At 46.4% G+C, this 16,758-nt stretch overlaps 1 protein-coding gene across 1 annotated transcript in view; it reads left to right on the top strand.

Moving 5' to 3' along the window:
- RPH3AL (rabphilin 3A-like (without C2 domains)) overlaps positions 1–16,758 on the top strand; it is a 140,948-nt gene that overhangs the window by 102,762 nt on the left and 21,428 nt on the right. The window contains 1 exon segment of the mRNA XM_006863450.1: positions 14,673–14,786. Coding sequence (XP_006863512.1) covers positions 14,673–14,786 — 114 coding nt within the window.

Here is a 16,758-nt window from a genome sequence, read left to right on the forward strand (position 1 = left end):
ATGAATTTTCACTGCACTGTGATCTCTGTCCAGCTTGGGTTGCCCTTGGGGTAGGTCTACAAGCCTAGACTGGCCCCTTCTGAAAAGCAGGCCAAGGCAGACTGCCCATCCCCACCGCCCAGCCCTGTGTACAGACCACATAGGCTGTGCAAGGCACTGAGGTGCCAGCCCAGCTGAGGGAACCAGGGGCACACCAGCATCACACCAGAGACCTGTGGGAATGTAGCAGGCCTGGAGAGAGAGACACCAGGACAGAGAATGGAGAGCAAAAGAAATTCACACACACACAAAAGAGGAAACAAGAGAGGCCCAAGAAGATTCAGAATTCCTAGAGATGCAAAGCACACAAAAGAAAAGGAAATGAAGGCAAGAGAGGTAAAGGAGGAGAGAGCAGAAAAACTCAGTGAGAGAGGCACAGAGAGAAGTACAAGACAAAGGCCCAGGGACAGAAAGAAGGAGAGAGAAAGTGCTAAGTCAAGGAGCAAATGAATGTGCAGATAGCATCTCTGCAAAGGAGGGGCAGGAGGCACACTCTGACTTTGCTTGCTCTCTGCCAGGAACTAGAAGCACCAAGCTCCGTATGTAGACACCACTCTCTCCTGAGCCAGCCAGCTGGTCCCAACCCAGCTCAGTCTATCTGTCTAAATCATGCCCATCTTTAACTTCCACCTCTTCCAGAAAGTCCTCCCTGATGCCCTCTCCCTGAACACCTGCTCCCCTATCAGTGTACCAGGTCTCTCTAAAGGGAGCTGTCTTGATCTTCCATCAGTCCCCCATTCTATTTGGAGCTTGTCAAGCAAGGGCAGGGACTACAGGGTCTCAGGGCTGGCAACCACATTTTTATTGATGTGAAGATCCATGTTCATCATCTGGCACCGCCTGTCTGTGAGTCTAAGGGAGAGGAAGGTAATGAAAATCAGTGGTAAATGAACAAGCAAGCGCAGGAAACCCTCCACTCCCCAAATCTGAATTCCTACCTGGTCTGTGCTGTCCCTGCCTCTGAGGTCCACCTTGCCTCCAGCCCACCCACCCTCAGGGCTGAAAGGCAGGCAGCAAAAGAGCCCTTACCTTCCGGAGCTCTCCAGGAGCCACACTGTGGTGCATGCAGCCCTGAGAAGTGGGCCTATGAGTCCCGTGAGCATCCCCATCTCAACAAGCCAGTTGCCACGGAGTCGGTTGTAATTTATGGTGACCCCATGTGTGTCAGAACAGAACTGCTCCAGGGGGGTTCAGTATGTGATTTTTTTAAGTAAATCATCAGGGCTTTCTTCCAAGGCATCTCTATTGTTGTTAAGTACTGTGGAGTCTGTTCCGACTCATAGTGACCCTTTACGGACACAGAAAGCCTCATCTTTCTCCCATGGAACAGCTGGTAGTTTTGAACTGCCAACCTTGAGGTGAGCAGCCCGATTCGTAACCACTAGACTACCAGAGCGCCTTCTATTGTTGTTAATGATGTCAAATCTGTTCTGATTCATACTAAACCCTGAATAGGGCTTCCGAGTAGTAGCTGGTGGGTTTGAACTCCTGACTTTGCATTTAGCAATTCAGTGCTTATGCTAGAGTGCCACATCAGGACCCCAAGGTACTTCTGTAGTTGTCGTTTAGTGCCATCGAGTCAGTTCCAACACATAGCAACTATGTATAGGGCTTTCCAAGGAGCGGCTGTTGTGTTTGAACCACTGACCTTGCATTTCAAACTGACCTTGAAGTCCAGTGCTTATCCGACAGCACCACATGAAGACTCCAAGGCACTTCTGTTGTTGTTAAGTCCCATGGAGTGGGTTCCTCTAGGTAGACATAAACACTCCATCCTTTCCATTATCAGCCAAGCATGTTAATGTTTGGACCACCTAGTGCTCTATCCTGTCTTCAGGATGAGATGACTCTCAGGGTACAGCTGGAGGAGGCCAACTGTGGATCCCAGCTGCCTCTCTGGCCACCCACCAGTAGACCCATTCTATGAGAACAGAGTCTCTGGCCTCAGGTGCTGCCTCTTCCCAGTCCAAGCCCCAACTCTTCAGGGCCTAGAGGGAGTTTCTCAGACAAAGGAAGAGTCCCATTTGACCCGCCTTGGGTTTGGTGGAAGAACCACTTGGTGAACAGTGCACTCTCCCCACACTGCTCACTCAGTCCGTGTCCATGGCAACTGGCCTCAGGCAGTCCCTCCCCCCATTAGTCCATCCCTCCCACGGCTGAGGCCACTGGCTGCCTGGCTTGTCCCACTCAAGTGTCCTTTCAGGGGGAGGCTGTTGAGGAGCCTGCTTGGTGGAAAGCCCAACTCTTCTGGGGTGGGAGGCAGAGCTCGGGCGGGGTCTCTCTTTCCTGCTGACTCTCCTCCCAGACCCGCCCTTTGTAGAGTGCTGTTTCCTGTGCAGGGGAGGTTTTCAGGAATGCTGTTAGCAAGGCTTTCCTGAGTGCTTGCTTGCTTTACCTAAGGTCCTCAGGTGGCTCCAGGTACTGTTAAGGGCGTCAGAGCCACTGCTGTTGAGTTGATTCATAGTAACCCAGTTGTTGTTGTTGTTGTTAAAGCCAACCCATAGCGACCCTCTATAGGGTTTCCAAGGAGACGCTGGTGAGCTTGAACCACCACCCTTGCAGTTCAAACGGCTTTGCAGTCTGGTGCATTAACCCCCAGCGCCACACCAGGACTCCAGTAACCCAGTAAGATAGAGTAATCTGCTCCTAAGGGTTTCCAAGACTGAAAATCCCTGTGGGAGCTGACAGCCTCCTCTTTCCCCTGTAGAGGGGCTGGTGGGTTTGAATTGCAAACCCTGCAGTTGGCAGCCCAACACCTAACCCTTTCTACCACCAGGGCTCCTTTGAAGAAGTCCAGGCAAATGTTTATCAGAAAACAAACGCAGTTCCAGGTAGTGTCTGAACGAATGGGCCAAGGGAGCAGTCCCGGCAGGCAGTGGGAGAGCAAAAAAAGGTTGTTTACTCACACTCATCTTTCCCTGGGGCCAGGAGACTTTTCCTGAGACTTTTTTAATAGATTCCTGGAGGATGAATTGGAGTCCAATTTTTAAACCCTTATTGGCTTGTTAAAAAGCTTTAGATCGGCTTTTTAAACTTCGTTGTTGTTTTTGTTAAGTACCGTGGAGTCGGTTCTGACTCAGTGACCCACCCTGAACAGGGTTTCCCAGGCTGTAAATCTTAACGGAAGCAGAAAGCCTCATCTTTCTCCCACGCAACAACTGGTAGTTTCAAACTGCTGGCCTTGAGGTTAGCAGCCCAATCCGTAACCACTACGAAGCCTTTTTTTCTCCTACTTGATCATCTTTTGTTGGTGGTGACTAGACTATTGTCTCTAGTTTGGAGAGGAGAAGACTGAGGTTCAGAGAGATGGTTGTATTTGCTTAGGAGCATCCCAGGTAGAGCTGAACTCATGCCTAGGTGTTGGGAGTGGGCTAGCTATCCCTCTTGACCTTCTCTTCTGTGCTACAGCCCCCAAGGAAACATAGAAAAGGGCGGGTTGGGAAGACAGAGTTCTAGCTGGCTGGTGAGATGGAAGAGATTTTGAGGGAAAGGTCAGGCTGGGTGAGATGAGAGGAACAAGGATTCTGGCCACTGATGGGCTTGTATTCAAATCCCAGCTCAGTCCCTGAATGGCTTCCAGAGCCTAACATCGCAGGCTCCCTCTGAAAGGAAGGAGTCTGCCCATGTGAGGTAGACCTTGCACACACAGTCTGGTGTTCCCAGAGACCATCTCCATGAGTTCAGGATGTCCCCTCAAGTAAAGAGTTGTGTGAGTTGCCGCTGAGTTGATTCTGACTCATAGCAACCTCGTGCTTTCCAAAGCAGATCATGCCAGGCGTGTCTACCGAGGCACCTCTGAAGAGGTTCAAACCACCAATCCTTTAGCTGGTTGTCAAGCACTTAACCATTTGTGCAACCCAGGGTGGCCTGTTTTGGCACTGTAGGATAAGTTCTCAACAGCTAATCACAAGGTTGGCAGTTCAAACCCATTCGCCGCTCCTCGCAAACCCTATACAGGGTCGCTGTGAGTCAGAACTGATTTGACGGCATGCAACGACAGCATTAACAACAACAGGGACAACTCCAGATAAAATAGCTACCATTAATCAAGCACCAACCACGTGCCACACCCCTCCTTTCATAGATGGGCCCGCTGAGCACTCAGAGAAGTTCAGAGACTGGCCCAGAGTCACACAGCTGGAAAGTGGCAGAGCCAGGACACAAACCCATGTCTGTCTGACTCAGAGCCAATGCCTCTTCACCACCAAAACAGAGCCCCAGACATAGAGGGCCATCTCTGTCTCAGAAGGATCCCAGGTCTGAAGGTCTGTGTGCAGCCCCACCTTTCCCAGTGGGGAGTTCTGCTTCAGCACCCTGGCAAGCTGGAGGGGCTAATTGGGACTGTCTCTGCACTCCCCAGGGTCTTATTGTCTTTCCTTTACATTTAAAACAAATTTATTTTTTGTTTTTAGTATGCAAAATTTTCCACCATCTGCTTTGCCTCTGCGGAATGTTTGCTGAAAATATCTCTCTTCCTTTCTAATTCCCATAATTTCTGGGGGCTTTAAGAGCCTTTCAGCGGAGCAGCAACAGCACATAACTGCCTTCCAAGCACCCGGACTGGCAGCTGTCTTTGTGCCAGGTGGTGGGTGTTGTGTGGCCCAGAAGGGGCATTTCCCCAACTTACAACCAAGAAGGGGCCCCATTTCTGATGGGACAGAAGTGACTCTAAGTTGAATCGTAGAGTCGGACCCGGAGAGCTGTCCATGTCAGCCTGTTTGTGTTTGTCTTTGCATGAAGCTCAGAGAAGAGCTGGAATGTGCCCAAGGTCACACAGCCTAAAGGAGTCCCCCAAGTCCCAACCCAGTGCTGTGAGTGCAGGTGGCCAGCATCCAGGGTCCTTTTGAAGCAATCAGGCAAGAGTTCCAAAAGAGACTTTCCTCCCCTCCGTGTACCAAAACTCTTGAGTTTCCATGGTGACAGTCAAATTGCAAATCCATCCAAGAGTGAGCCAGGAAAAAAAAAAAAAAAAAAAAAGGCTGGCCTATTCCCAGAGAAGTGGGGATGGCTGGCACCAGGGCTAGCTGTGGTAAGGATAGGTGCTAAGCAGAGCAGGCAGCCCTTCTGGGAAATGATGGAAAAATCTCAGGGAGACCAGGTCCCTAGTCAAGTGGTCTAGGAGCTCTGGCCCTGGTGGAGCCCCTCCCTCCTCCCTGCTTCTCCGCAGAGCCTGGGTGAATCCATTTGGTAAGGCTTCCTTCTTGGGAAGGCTGCTGGGACATTCTTCTCCCTGGTGTTTGCCCATCTTCAATCTGAAAAAATCAGGCGTGGGCCGAATACCAGCACTCATCACTGAGCCTTCCTAGACTCATCCTTTGGGGAATTAAAGGGGAGAGAAAAAAAAAAACAATCAGCCTTCAGACACACACAGTGCTTTGTTGAGGATGGAAGAGCAAGGGCCAAAAGATTTATGAGCCTAAAAGCTTTGTTAATAGACCTGGAAGATTTACGATCACAGCTGCTGTGCAGGGAGAAAGGTGGCAACAGCAATCGAATGGCAAATTAGCCAAGGTTTGGGTTTTATGGTGATATTTTGGGGGAGGAAGGAGAAGAAGCGTCTTTCTTTGTTGCTTGAGACAGCAGGAATATTTGGGTAAATGGCGTCTGTGTTGGGCTTCGGTCCAGGGAGCTCTCAGCAATGCCTTCGAAGTGTATTTATTTCCCACTGACAGTAAGTGCCAATTCTGGGCACGGTTGCCTCCAACCCCCTTTTTTTGCTTTATTTCTTCCAAGTAGAGTTTATTAGAGTGGATTAGAAATGGGATTTGGGTCTCTACTACAAAGACCTCTGAGCTGAGGCCTGGCCCTCACTAGAAATCCCTGACACAATAAACAAAGCCTGGGAAAGTGTGTCTGAGAACAGTGAGGTCTATGTAGTCAGCTGGTGGGGTCCCTGCACTGGTACCTTTGTGAGCTCAGTTGTCATCTGAGGTTGTTACCCACCCCCCTTTCCAGTGGCTGTGATCCTTTTGGGGTCTTTAAAAGAAGAAGCCAGTTGACTCTAACTTGGAGAGTTGCCTTTTTAAGTCTTGTACAATACAGGAACCCTATGGGGACTAGACAATATGGCACCTAACTCTGTCTTCGGGGTTAACATTTTGGATGAGACAGCTCATAAAAACTGCCCTCCCTGTGTAGCATGGCACCATCTTCTAGCACTGTTAGCCCATTTCTAACCCAGCATGGCATGATGGATTATTGGGGGGGGGGGGGGGGGGATGGAATGGGATAAGTCAGCTTGCTACCATTACCTCAGTCCAGTGGCCAGTGAGAAGGGGGGTGTTTCCTTGGTAGCTGCTTCTTGACATCTTGAAACCTCATGTGCTCATGGGCACCTGAATTATGTTAGATCTTTCATATCAACGAGCATCTCTGCGTGGTGCACACCATTAGTGCACCTGGCTAACTGAAAGGTTGGAGGTTTGAGCCCACCCAGAGGCACCTTGGGGGAAAGGCTTGTTGATCCCCTTCCAAAAAACCCGTCATTGAAGCACACCTCATGGAGCACAGTTCTACTCTGACACACACGGGAATGGGTTCGTAGCAATTGGTTTTGCATAGTAACCATGGAAGAGGGAAATGGAACTTTCCAAGGCAGAAAGAATGAATAGATGATAATCCTCAAGCATTTCTGCCAGAGAGATGAGGAGACTCATGTGGAGATCAGTCCCTAGCCTCTCCTCTGATAATCTCACTGTTCAGCACACGGAGGCCACCACGCGGGCCCCTCCCCTCCTCTGGGGGAGGAGAGAGCCCAGAAGCCTTTCAAATTCCTTTGAATCGGCCCCAAGAAAGAGATAGGCAGCTGCTTGCTCCATGTGTTAAATAGGAATCCCTGCCTCCTTTGTCTGGAGACTCTAGGGATGGACAGCCAGTGAGCCAGTGACTGAAAGCACAGAAATATGAATAAAGTAGATGCCGCTGAGGTCCAGATTCCACGGATTTGTGATCCAAGAAACCCCAAGCCAGGACTGAAAAGCCATCTCAAAATAAATCAGGTTTTTACTTGAATGTTTCAAATACTATGAAGGGGTCAGAGGCCTGGTACGACTCCGTAGGATAAACATTGGACTGCTAAGCAAACCAAGAGGTTGGCAGTTCAAACCCACCAGCTGCTCCTTGGAAACCCTACTGTTGTTAAGGGCTGTTGAGTCAGTTCCAACTTATAGTGGTCCTGCACAGGGTTTCCAAGAAGCAGCTGGTAAGTTTGAACCACCGACCTTGTGGTTCAAACCAACCTTGTGGTCCAGTGCTTATCCTAAAGTGCCACATCCAGACTCCCGGAAACCCTGTACTGGGTCGTTATGAGTCGGAACCAGCTCAACAGCACTTAACAACAATGAAGGAGCATAAGGACTCCAACTTCTCCCCCATCCCCACTTCCTCTTGATTCAGCATCACAGAGAACAAAGCAGAACTCTTCTTTTGAGGACCAGGGAGAAAAAGAAAGTGAGCAGGAAAAGGCAGAGCCTTCAGCAGTCAGTGCTGAGAACACTCTTATTGGTCTCACTCTTGTTGATTAAGCTCATTGATCAACCTCTGTTGGTGGGAGTCTGTTTCCACTCAGTGAATTCAGGTAATGGAGCAGAGCTGCTCCTAGGCTGAGTTCTGTATGTGAGCAGATCATTAGGTCTTTCCCCAGCAGAACTACGGATGAGTTCAGGAACTACTGATGAGTTCAGGCGCAGAAAGCCACATTAGCCTCACCTGTGGGTAAGATTCAGACCCTACCCTCAAGGAGCCTCATGACCTGGTGGGGAAATACACAAACATTAAAGTAGAAATTAGTTGATGTCTTTGTAACTATAGGACATTCAGCCAGTCAAGCCTGAGGGGATAAGAAAGGTTTTCTGGAGGAGAGCATACCTGAACTGAGCTTGGAGTGGAGAGGGTGGGCTTGGGGAAAAGGCCATGATGGGTGGGGGTTTGGCAGCAGTTACAACCCCTCTAGAGCCTTTCCTTGGGGAAGAGACCTGGTGATCTGCTCTGTTTAGGTGACAGCTTAGAACACCTACTAGGCAGTTTAACTCTGTCATATGGGGTCACTGTGAGTCACAAGGCACTCCATGGCACCTAACAACAGCAACAACTCAAGCTCTTTGGGGTTGGAAGAGTCTAGGGAAGGAGAACAGGACGCACAAGAGATGAGAAAACGGAAAGGAGCTTGCTTGGGCTTGCCCCTATGGCTTGTGGGAGCCACTGAACAGAGCTAAGCCGAGAGAGGCCCAGGCTCTGTGGAGCGGTCTAGGTGGGAAGTTGTCATGGGAGTCTAGAGTAGAGATGACGTGAACTGAGCAAGGGCAGTGACTCGACCACCCATTAGAGGAAGTTGGCAGGGCAGGTGGTGATTAGAAGAAGTGTGGGGATGAGGTGAAGGGAGAGCCTCATAGTCATAAGACTTCCATAAAGCATCCACTGTGTGGCAGTCCCTCTGCTGTGAAACACAAGGGAGAGATTCTCATAACAGCTGAAGTGGTCAGCCAGCTTCAACCCCTCTGGTTGCTTGCTTCTGTGAGCTGTGATGCCCTTCCCTGAAAGATGGCACCAGCTGAAGGCATGAAGAAGGCTTTCCAGAAGGTTCTAGGTTTGGGTGGGGAAAGGTGGCAGAGACTGGCATCCCACCTGTCCCTATAGCCAATACCCCTCGTTGCCCAGGTTCTTTCTTCCTGCTGAGCTTTAATGCAATCTCAGAATACTCTTCAGCATGCTGCTCAGCAGGGCTCGGTGGATCAAATGAAACCTAGTAGCCACCCCTGATACAGATTGATTTTTCTTTTTTCCCAGCCTCATCTACTACAAAATGAGCAATAATATCTATGGCACAGGGTAGTTTGGAAGATTAAGAAAATTGTATGCCAACTGCCTAGCACAGTGCCTGGTACAACAACTCAGCCAACCCCTCCTAACCTCTCTCCATTACCAGCACCCTCCATTCCCTTAGTAGAATGCTGACTAATGACTGACTTCAGACTTTTCTATGAGTTTCTGCTTCTGTTGAGTTATACATCTTTGATAGCTGATTACCTTTAATTCCAAACCTTTTTGTACAGTTGTACTTACTATTATTATAGAACTTAATATATAAATTGGTAAAATTGTCATTTCATTTAAATGAAGACTTCAAAAAGTCCTGATGAAAAGGTATAGCTGCTTTAAAAGACAGTCGGCAGTGTCTCACAAAGCTTAGTGTAAACTTAACTTTCAATCCAGTAATAGCGCTCCTAGCTATTTACCCAGTGAGATGAAAACGTCTGTCCACATAAAAACCTGCACACGAATGTTTGTAGCAGCTTTATTCATAATTGCCCAAAATTGGAAGCAACCAAGATGTCCTTCAGTAGGTGAATGGGTAAACAAACTGTGGGGCTTCTATAAACGGAGTGTTAGTCAGCAAGAAATGAGCTATCAAGCCATGAAAAGACATGGAAGACCCTTAAATGCATATTGCTAAGTGAAAGATGCCAATCTGAAAATAAAGCTACATACACATACTTTGTGATTCCAACTATATGACATTCTAGAAAAGGCAAAACTATATATAGACAATGAGAAGATGAGTGATTGCCAGGGGAGGCGAAGAACAGGTGTCTGCCTGGGCATTTTCAGAGCAGTGTAGCTATTCTGTATGACATCATAATGGTGGAGAGAGGACAGTAAGCATCTGCCAAAACCCATAGGACTGTACAACACAGAGTGAACCTTAATATAAATGATGGACTTTAGTTAATAATGTATCCATATTGATTGAAGTTGTAATAAATGTGAAACAATGTAAATACGAATAATAGGAGAAAGGTAATGTAGTGGGTTAAGTATTGTGGGCTAACCACAAGGTCAGTGGTTGAAACCCACCAACCTCTCTGCAGGAGAAAGATGAGACAGTCTGCTCCCATCAAGATTTATAGCCTCGGAAACCCTATGGGGCAGTTCTACCCTGACCTCTTAGGTCACTATGAGTCCAAATTAACTCAATAGCAGTGTGTTTTTCAGGTGGGTGCAGAGGGGTGGGGCATATGTGAGAACTCTCCTTTTTAACTTTTTACTGTGAATTGACTGAAGGTTTACAGAGCACATCTTCAGTTTTACATTCAGCAAATCGTATACTTTGCTTCATTACAATATTTGCAATCCCTTCCATGTACCATCAGTTAACAGTATTTACCTCTATTTAACTCTTGCATTTCTCCCTGTGTCTCCTGCTACCCTTCCTCTGCCAGCCTCCCTCTTGTTGGATATTGCCTGCCCTATCAGCCGTGTTGACATGTGTCTACCCAATTTTATTTTGTTATTTGAGCATGCATCACTGTTTACCTCTGTCCCATTTAACCCATGCAAACCTGCCTCAGTGTTCCCCTGTCTACCTTGTTCTTCCACCCCTTCCCCCTTCTTGTGTATTACCTTCCCCAACACCCTGTGCTCTACCGTCCCCTCCCTTCATTCCCCCAACCCACTCCCACCGGGAACCAACAAAGAATTTTTTTTCCCCTTTTAGTATGGATATCTTTTCTTAAGCTTTTACAATACTGGTCTTATGTAATATTTGTCCTTTTGTGACTAATTTCACTCAGTATAATGTCCTCAAGGTTTATCCATGTTATGCGGTGGCTTGCAGCTTCCTTGTTAATCTTCAAGGTAGCATAATATTCTTGGGCTATCTCCATCTTTTTGCTATTCTGAATAGTGCTGCTATGAACATTGGTGTGCATGTATTCTACTCATGTTATGGTTCGCATTTCTTGTGGATATATACCAAGTAGATGAATTGCTGGACCATAAGGTATTTCTATTTCCAACTTTCTGAGGAAGCACCATACTGTTTTCCAGAGTGGTTGGACCATTTTGCATTCTCAGCAGCAATGCAGGAGGGTCCCAGTCTCTTCACATCCTCACCAGCATTTGTTGTCTCCTGCTTTTTTGAACTTCACTGTAATTGCCAGTGTGAGATATCTCATTGTTTTGATTTGCATCTTTCTAATGGCTAATGGGAGTCCTGGTGTGGTGCTGTGGGTTAATACACCAGACTGCAAAGCCGTTTGAACTGCAAAGTCAGCGGTTCAAGCTCACCAGGTGTGCCTCGCAAACCCTATACAGGATCGCTATGGGTTGGAATTGATTCGACGGCATTTAATAACAATGGCCAATGATCATGAACATTTCTTCATATGTTTGGTTTGTTGGCTGTCTGGATCTCCTCCTTGGTGAAGTGTTTGTTCATGTCCTGTGCCCATTTTTTAATTGGGTTATTTGTCTTTTTCTTGTAGAGGTGTTGTAGTTTCCTATATATTTTAGAAATTAGTCCCTTGTCTTATATGTCATTGCAAAAGATTTTTTCCTGTTCTGTGGGTTCCCTTTTTACTCTTTTAGTGAAATCTTTTGATGCACTTAAGTTTCTAATTTTTAGAATGTCCCAATCATCTATTTTGTCATCTTTGTAAAAATTACACAAATGTTTTGTAGTTTGTATGTCTCCTGTATCAGAGCCCTTAAATTTGTCCCTATGTTCTCATTGATGACGTTTACAATTCTGGTATTCACATTTAGGTCTTCAATCCATGTTGTTGGTTTTTGTATAAGGTGTGAGGTAAAGGTCTTGTTTCAATGTTTTGCATTATCGATTTCTAGTTTTGCCAGCACCATCTGTTGAAGAGACTGTTCCTCCTCATTCAATGTACTTTGGCCCTTTGTCAAACATCAGTTGGCTGTACGATGTATGTGGATGGGTTAATTTCTGGATTCTCAATTCTTGTTCCATTGATCTATGTATCTTTCATTGTACCAGTCTGTTTTGACCACTGTAGCCGTGTAGTAAAATTTGAAATCAGGGAGGAAGTGAGAGGCTTCCAACTTTGTTCTTATTCTTAAGCAGTGCTTTGCTTATCCTGGGTCTGTTTCCAGTCCACATAAAATTTGTAATTGTTTTTTCCATCGCTTTAAAGAATGTCATTGGAATCTAGATTGGGTTATGTGTAGATTGCTTTGGGTGTATTGACATCTTCACTAAGTCTTCCTATCCAGGAACATAGTATATATATTCTTCCATTTTTGTCTCTTTGGGTTTCTTGTAGTTGTGTTTTGTCGTGTTCTTTGTATACATCCTTTGTTTCTCTCGCTACAAGTATTCTTAAATCTTCCATTTGGGTGGCTATTGTAAAAAGTATTGCTTTCCTAATGTCCTTTTCAGCGCTGTCATTATTAGTATAGAGGAATCCAACTGATTTTTGTATGTTGATCTTGTAACCTGCCACTTTGCTGAATCTTCCAATGAGTTCCAGTAGTTTTTTTGTTGAATCTTTGGGGTTTTCTAGATATATGATATCATATCATCTGCAAATAGAAAGTTTTACTTCCTCTTTGCCAATTTGGATGCCTTTAATTTCCCTATCTTGCCTTTTAGCTCTGGCTAAGACTGGTGATAAAGGGCATCCTTGTCTGGTTCCTGTTCGCAGAGAGCAGGCTTTCAGTTTCTCTCCATTGAGAGTGATGTTGGCTGTTGGATTTGTATATATGCTCTTAATTATGTTGAGGAATTTCCCTTCAATTCCACTTGGTTGACTTTTTTTTAATCAATAATGGATTTTGTCAAATGCCTTTTCTGTATCAATCAATATGATTATGTGATTCTTTTATATGTTAGATTACATTGTTTTTCTAGAAAATTTTTAACCATCCTTGATATGAATTCCACTTGGTTATGATGTATTATTTTTTTGATGTGCTGCTGAATTCTGTTGGCTAGGATTTTGTTGAGAATTTTTGCATCTATGCTCATGAGAAATATTGGTCTATAATTTCCTTTCTTAGTGACGTTCTTCCCTGGTTTTGGTATGAGGATTATGCTTGCTTCATAGAATGCATTAGAAGTTTTCCATCCTTTTCTTATATTCTGGAATAATTTGAGTAGAATTGGTGACAGCTCTTTCCTGAATGTTTGGTAAAACTCACCAGTGAAACCCTCTGGACCTGGATTTTTTTGATGACCTGGTCAATTTCTTCCTGTTATATAGGTCTGAGTTTAGGTGGGCTGTGCTACATGTGTCTACCCTCTAGCCCATGAAAAATTATCTCCGCCCCCATATCTGAGTAATTTTTATGTAAACCTCAAACTGCTGCAAAAAAACAGAGCCTATTTTTAAAAAAGTATTGATAAAAGCAACTTGCTTTAGAAAGTCTATTGAATTAGGTGTGGGTAGGACAACTGTACAAGACAGGAGAAGAAATGGAAAAATAAGATAACCCTAGTGACCCACCCTACAAAAACAGTGTATATATGAAAAAACTGTGTGGGCCCAAGCTCCAAAAAACACCCAAGCCCTACAGACAAAGATTGGCAAGTGGATGTACATTATATGTTTAAAATTAAAATAGAACTCCTAAAGTATGTATATATCCTGCATTCTGGCTCCACTCTTGATTACCCAGCCAGAAAAGAAGGGTTTCTTCCAAAGTCGATGTTCCCTGCGTGCTAGCTCCCCTTTCTTTCCCCACAGGAAGTCTCCCTCCAGCCTGGGAAGATATCCCACCCCACCCCACCCCTGTTAATATCCATGACCCCAAGGAAATCTCTGCATCTTCACAGAGGGACCTGAGACTGGCATTGTGGTCTGGATTTTACAAGCCCTCCTTTGCCTTCCCCTGATTGTGATGATCCATAACAAATGCAGAGCAGGTATCAACTGCCCCACCTGTGCCTTGGTCACACAGGCTAAGGTGAAGTGGGGCTTGACCCATAGGGCCCAGGCCCACCTCCCTGCTGGGGACTGTCGGTGCCTGTGAATGCAGAAGGGGGAGTAGTGGGGGCCTGCCAGTGTTTTACACCAGCCCAGGCTCTAATCAGTCCAGCTCAGATCCCCGCTGTGTACAACATCATTGAATCGCCTGGTGAGGCAGAAACTCCTGTCTGCACTGCCCTCGCCTCTTCCAAGGCTGCCAGGTGGATTATGTTGTGACAACAGCGTACTAGCTCTGGGTGGCCTCAGTGATCCCATGTGAGGAGCCTGGAACTCAAGCCCAGCATGACCTGTCCAGGCTGGGAGGGCTAACAGCTCCATTCACAAGCCACCCCCTCTCCCTGAGGCAGAATGATCACCTTTGGTCCCGACACAAAGGCTCTGAGGCTTCCATCTGGAGAGGCTAAAAGGCAGAAAGCAATGAATGCTGTGCCAGGAGCTGTAAGAATGCTAATCATAGCTGGCTTCACAGGCACACCTGTGCATTCAGCACTGCACAGGTACGCTAATTCACTGACTCAACAGGGACTGCATGAGGGAGGAATTGCCGTTATCGCCAATTTACAGACAAGGAAATGGAGGCGTTTGCCCAAAGAAGTAATCGGAGGAGCCCGGATGCCAGCCCCAGCAATCTGGCTTCAGTCCGGGCTTTTAAACCTTACTCATGATTATGCTGAGAATTGAACAGGAAGACAGCAGTAGGTTCTCATTCCAGTTCATCCAGGGGCTCACGGTGGGGGTCCTGGGCAAGTACCTTCCCTTCCAGGGCCACTGTGTGCTGAGGTTCTCTCTGCGCCTTTGTCATGGCCAGAGGGAGCCAGTCCTGTGTCCCTCTGTCCAAGATGCCTGCTAGCAGTGGACATAGTATGGATAACCTCATGTGTTGGTGTTTGTGTCTTTTTCCAGTGATTTCCAGCGACACTGACAGCGACTCAGATCTCAGCTCCGCCAGCCTGGATGACAGACTCCTGCCCACTGGGACCAGAGACCCAAAAGGCAACAAACCCTGGGAAGAGTCAGGTAAGTGTGAGACGCAGCAGAAGGCCCAGAGCCGAGTGGCTTTGCTGCTCCTTGGTGCCACTAAATGTATCTATATAGAGGATATCCTAGGTCTGAGGGCAGGACACCTAGGAGCTAAAGTGTTAGTGCCACCGAAGAGCAGGACAAAAAGCAAGGTTCATCTGTATATATGCAGGATGGAAGCACAGGAAAGGCTAAGAGACAGTTCAAACCCAACCTCCCTGTGCCTGCACACCTGGGAGATTCAGTCTCACCTCTACAGCAGAGCAGCATTGGGACCCCAAATATACGCCCTGACCTACCGCCTCTGGCTTCCTCTCTTTAGAAGGACAGGGAGCAGGTGATCTCAAAATTCCTTATGAATTTAGCATTTCTGAGCTCACCTCTATGGCCCTGCTATTTGAAAGAATGTTTTTCAGCATGGATACAGAAGCTGAGAAGGCCTGGAGAACATTTTCCTTCCCCCTTTAAACATATGAAGGTCCTTCCCAGAGAAAGGACCAGCTTTATCCCAAGTGCTCCAGAGGTTAGAATTGAGATTGGAAAGAAGTTTCAGAGAGACTGATTTTACTACTTAAGAAGAAAGCTTTATAATAACTGCAACTGTCCCAGATTGGAATGAAATGCCTAGAGGGACTTTCCTGAAGAACCCAGTGACCCTGTGCCAAAGTTGGTGTAGAGAAAATTCCTGATGGGGATCTGGCCTAGATCAAAACCCACGGGGGCTTGATGGTGGGTTAGGGAGAAGTGCGGTGCAGACCTCCGGCAGTAATAACACAGAATACCAGACAGAGCAGGTACAGGGGGCAGACCCAGGACTACATATAAAGGAATATTTGGAAAGTGTGAAGGCTTATGGTTGTTAAGTACCGTGGAGTCGGTTCCGACTCATAGTGACCCTGTTACAGGGTCTCTGAGGCTACAGATGTTTACAGGAGCAGAAAAAACCTCCTCTTTCTTCCATGGAGTGGCTAGTAGTTTCAAACTGCAGACCTTGAGGTTTAACAGCCTGATTCATAACAACTACGCTACTAGAGCTCCTTAGTGTGAAAGGCTTGCAGCAATGGAATTTGTAGCAGAAGCAAGAAAGCAAGGTAGTGTTTTCTGATTGGTGGTAGCCAGCAGCGCCCACTGCAGAGGTCTGATGGATCCTAGGAGATACAGGTGGGGACATTCTTTTTCTCTCTCTGTTCATTGGTTTCTCACTGCACAGCATCACTCTGGTGACTAGAGGGGGTGACTGAGCAGATGCACACGATCTGCTACGCAAAAAAATCACTAAGGAGGGTCACTGCTTAAAATGGCTACAGCTGGCCCTAATCTGTTTATCACTAGGAAAAAATCCTGAAGTGGGAGAGAGACTAAAAAGGAAACAGGCCGAAAATTAAATCCTGAGTTAGGTACATCATGAGGAGTAACATCTTGACACTTCTCAGGTGGTCATGAAGGCAGGAACCAAGAGAGGCATTAAAGTCATACTCATATTCTGCTACAGATTTTTTTTCGGTCCCCCTTTTACCTTAAGGGGGCTTCCTCTCCCATGTTACCCAAGAAGAGACAAAAATTGTGGTCATTATAACCAAGCTACAGTCACACCCTATAAAAATCCCAGCTGCCATTCATTCACCTGACAGCCAGCCAACAACTTCTACGGTTACTCAGAGTTGAGTAATAAAAAGTGAACAAGGAAAGGAAGCCAAGCTCACAGCTACTGGAGGTGGAGGCAATCAATCAGAAAATATAATAATACAATTATTGAAGATGCCCAAGAAACAACTGACCATATCGGCACATGTCCAGACGAGACACAGAGGAACTAAACAACACAATCAGCCAAGTTGACCTCATAGATGTGTACAGAACATTCAACCCACATGGCACATTCTCCAGAAAACCCCCATAAGTTTACAAACATCAAAATACTACAAAGCATCTTCTCAGATCACAGTGCTATAAAATTAGAAATCAACAA

The sequence above is a fragment of the Chrysochloris asiatica genome, unplaced genomic scaffold (genome assembly GCF_000296735.1).
Source record: "Chrysochloris asiatica unplaced genomic scaffold, ChrAsi1.0 scaffold00054, whole genome shotgun sequence".
Classification (NCBI taxonomy): domain Eukaryota; kingdom Metazoa; phylum Chordata; class Mammalia; order Afrosoricida; family Chrysochloridae; genus Chrysochloris; species Chrysochloris asiatica.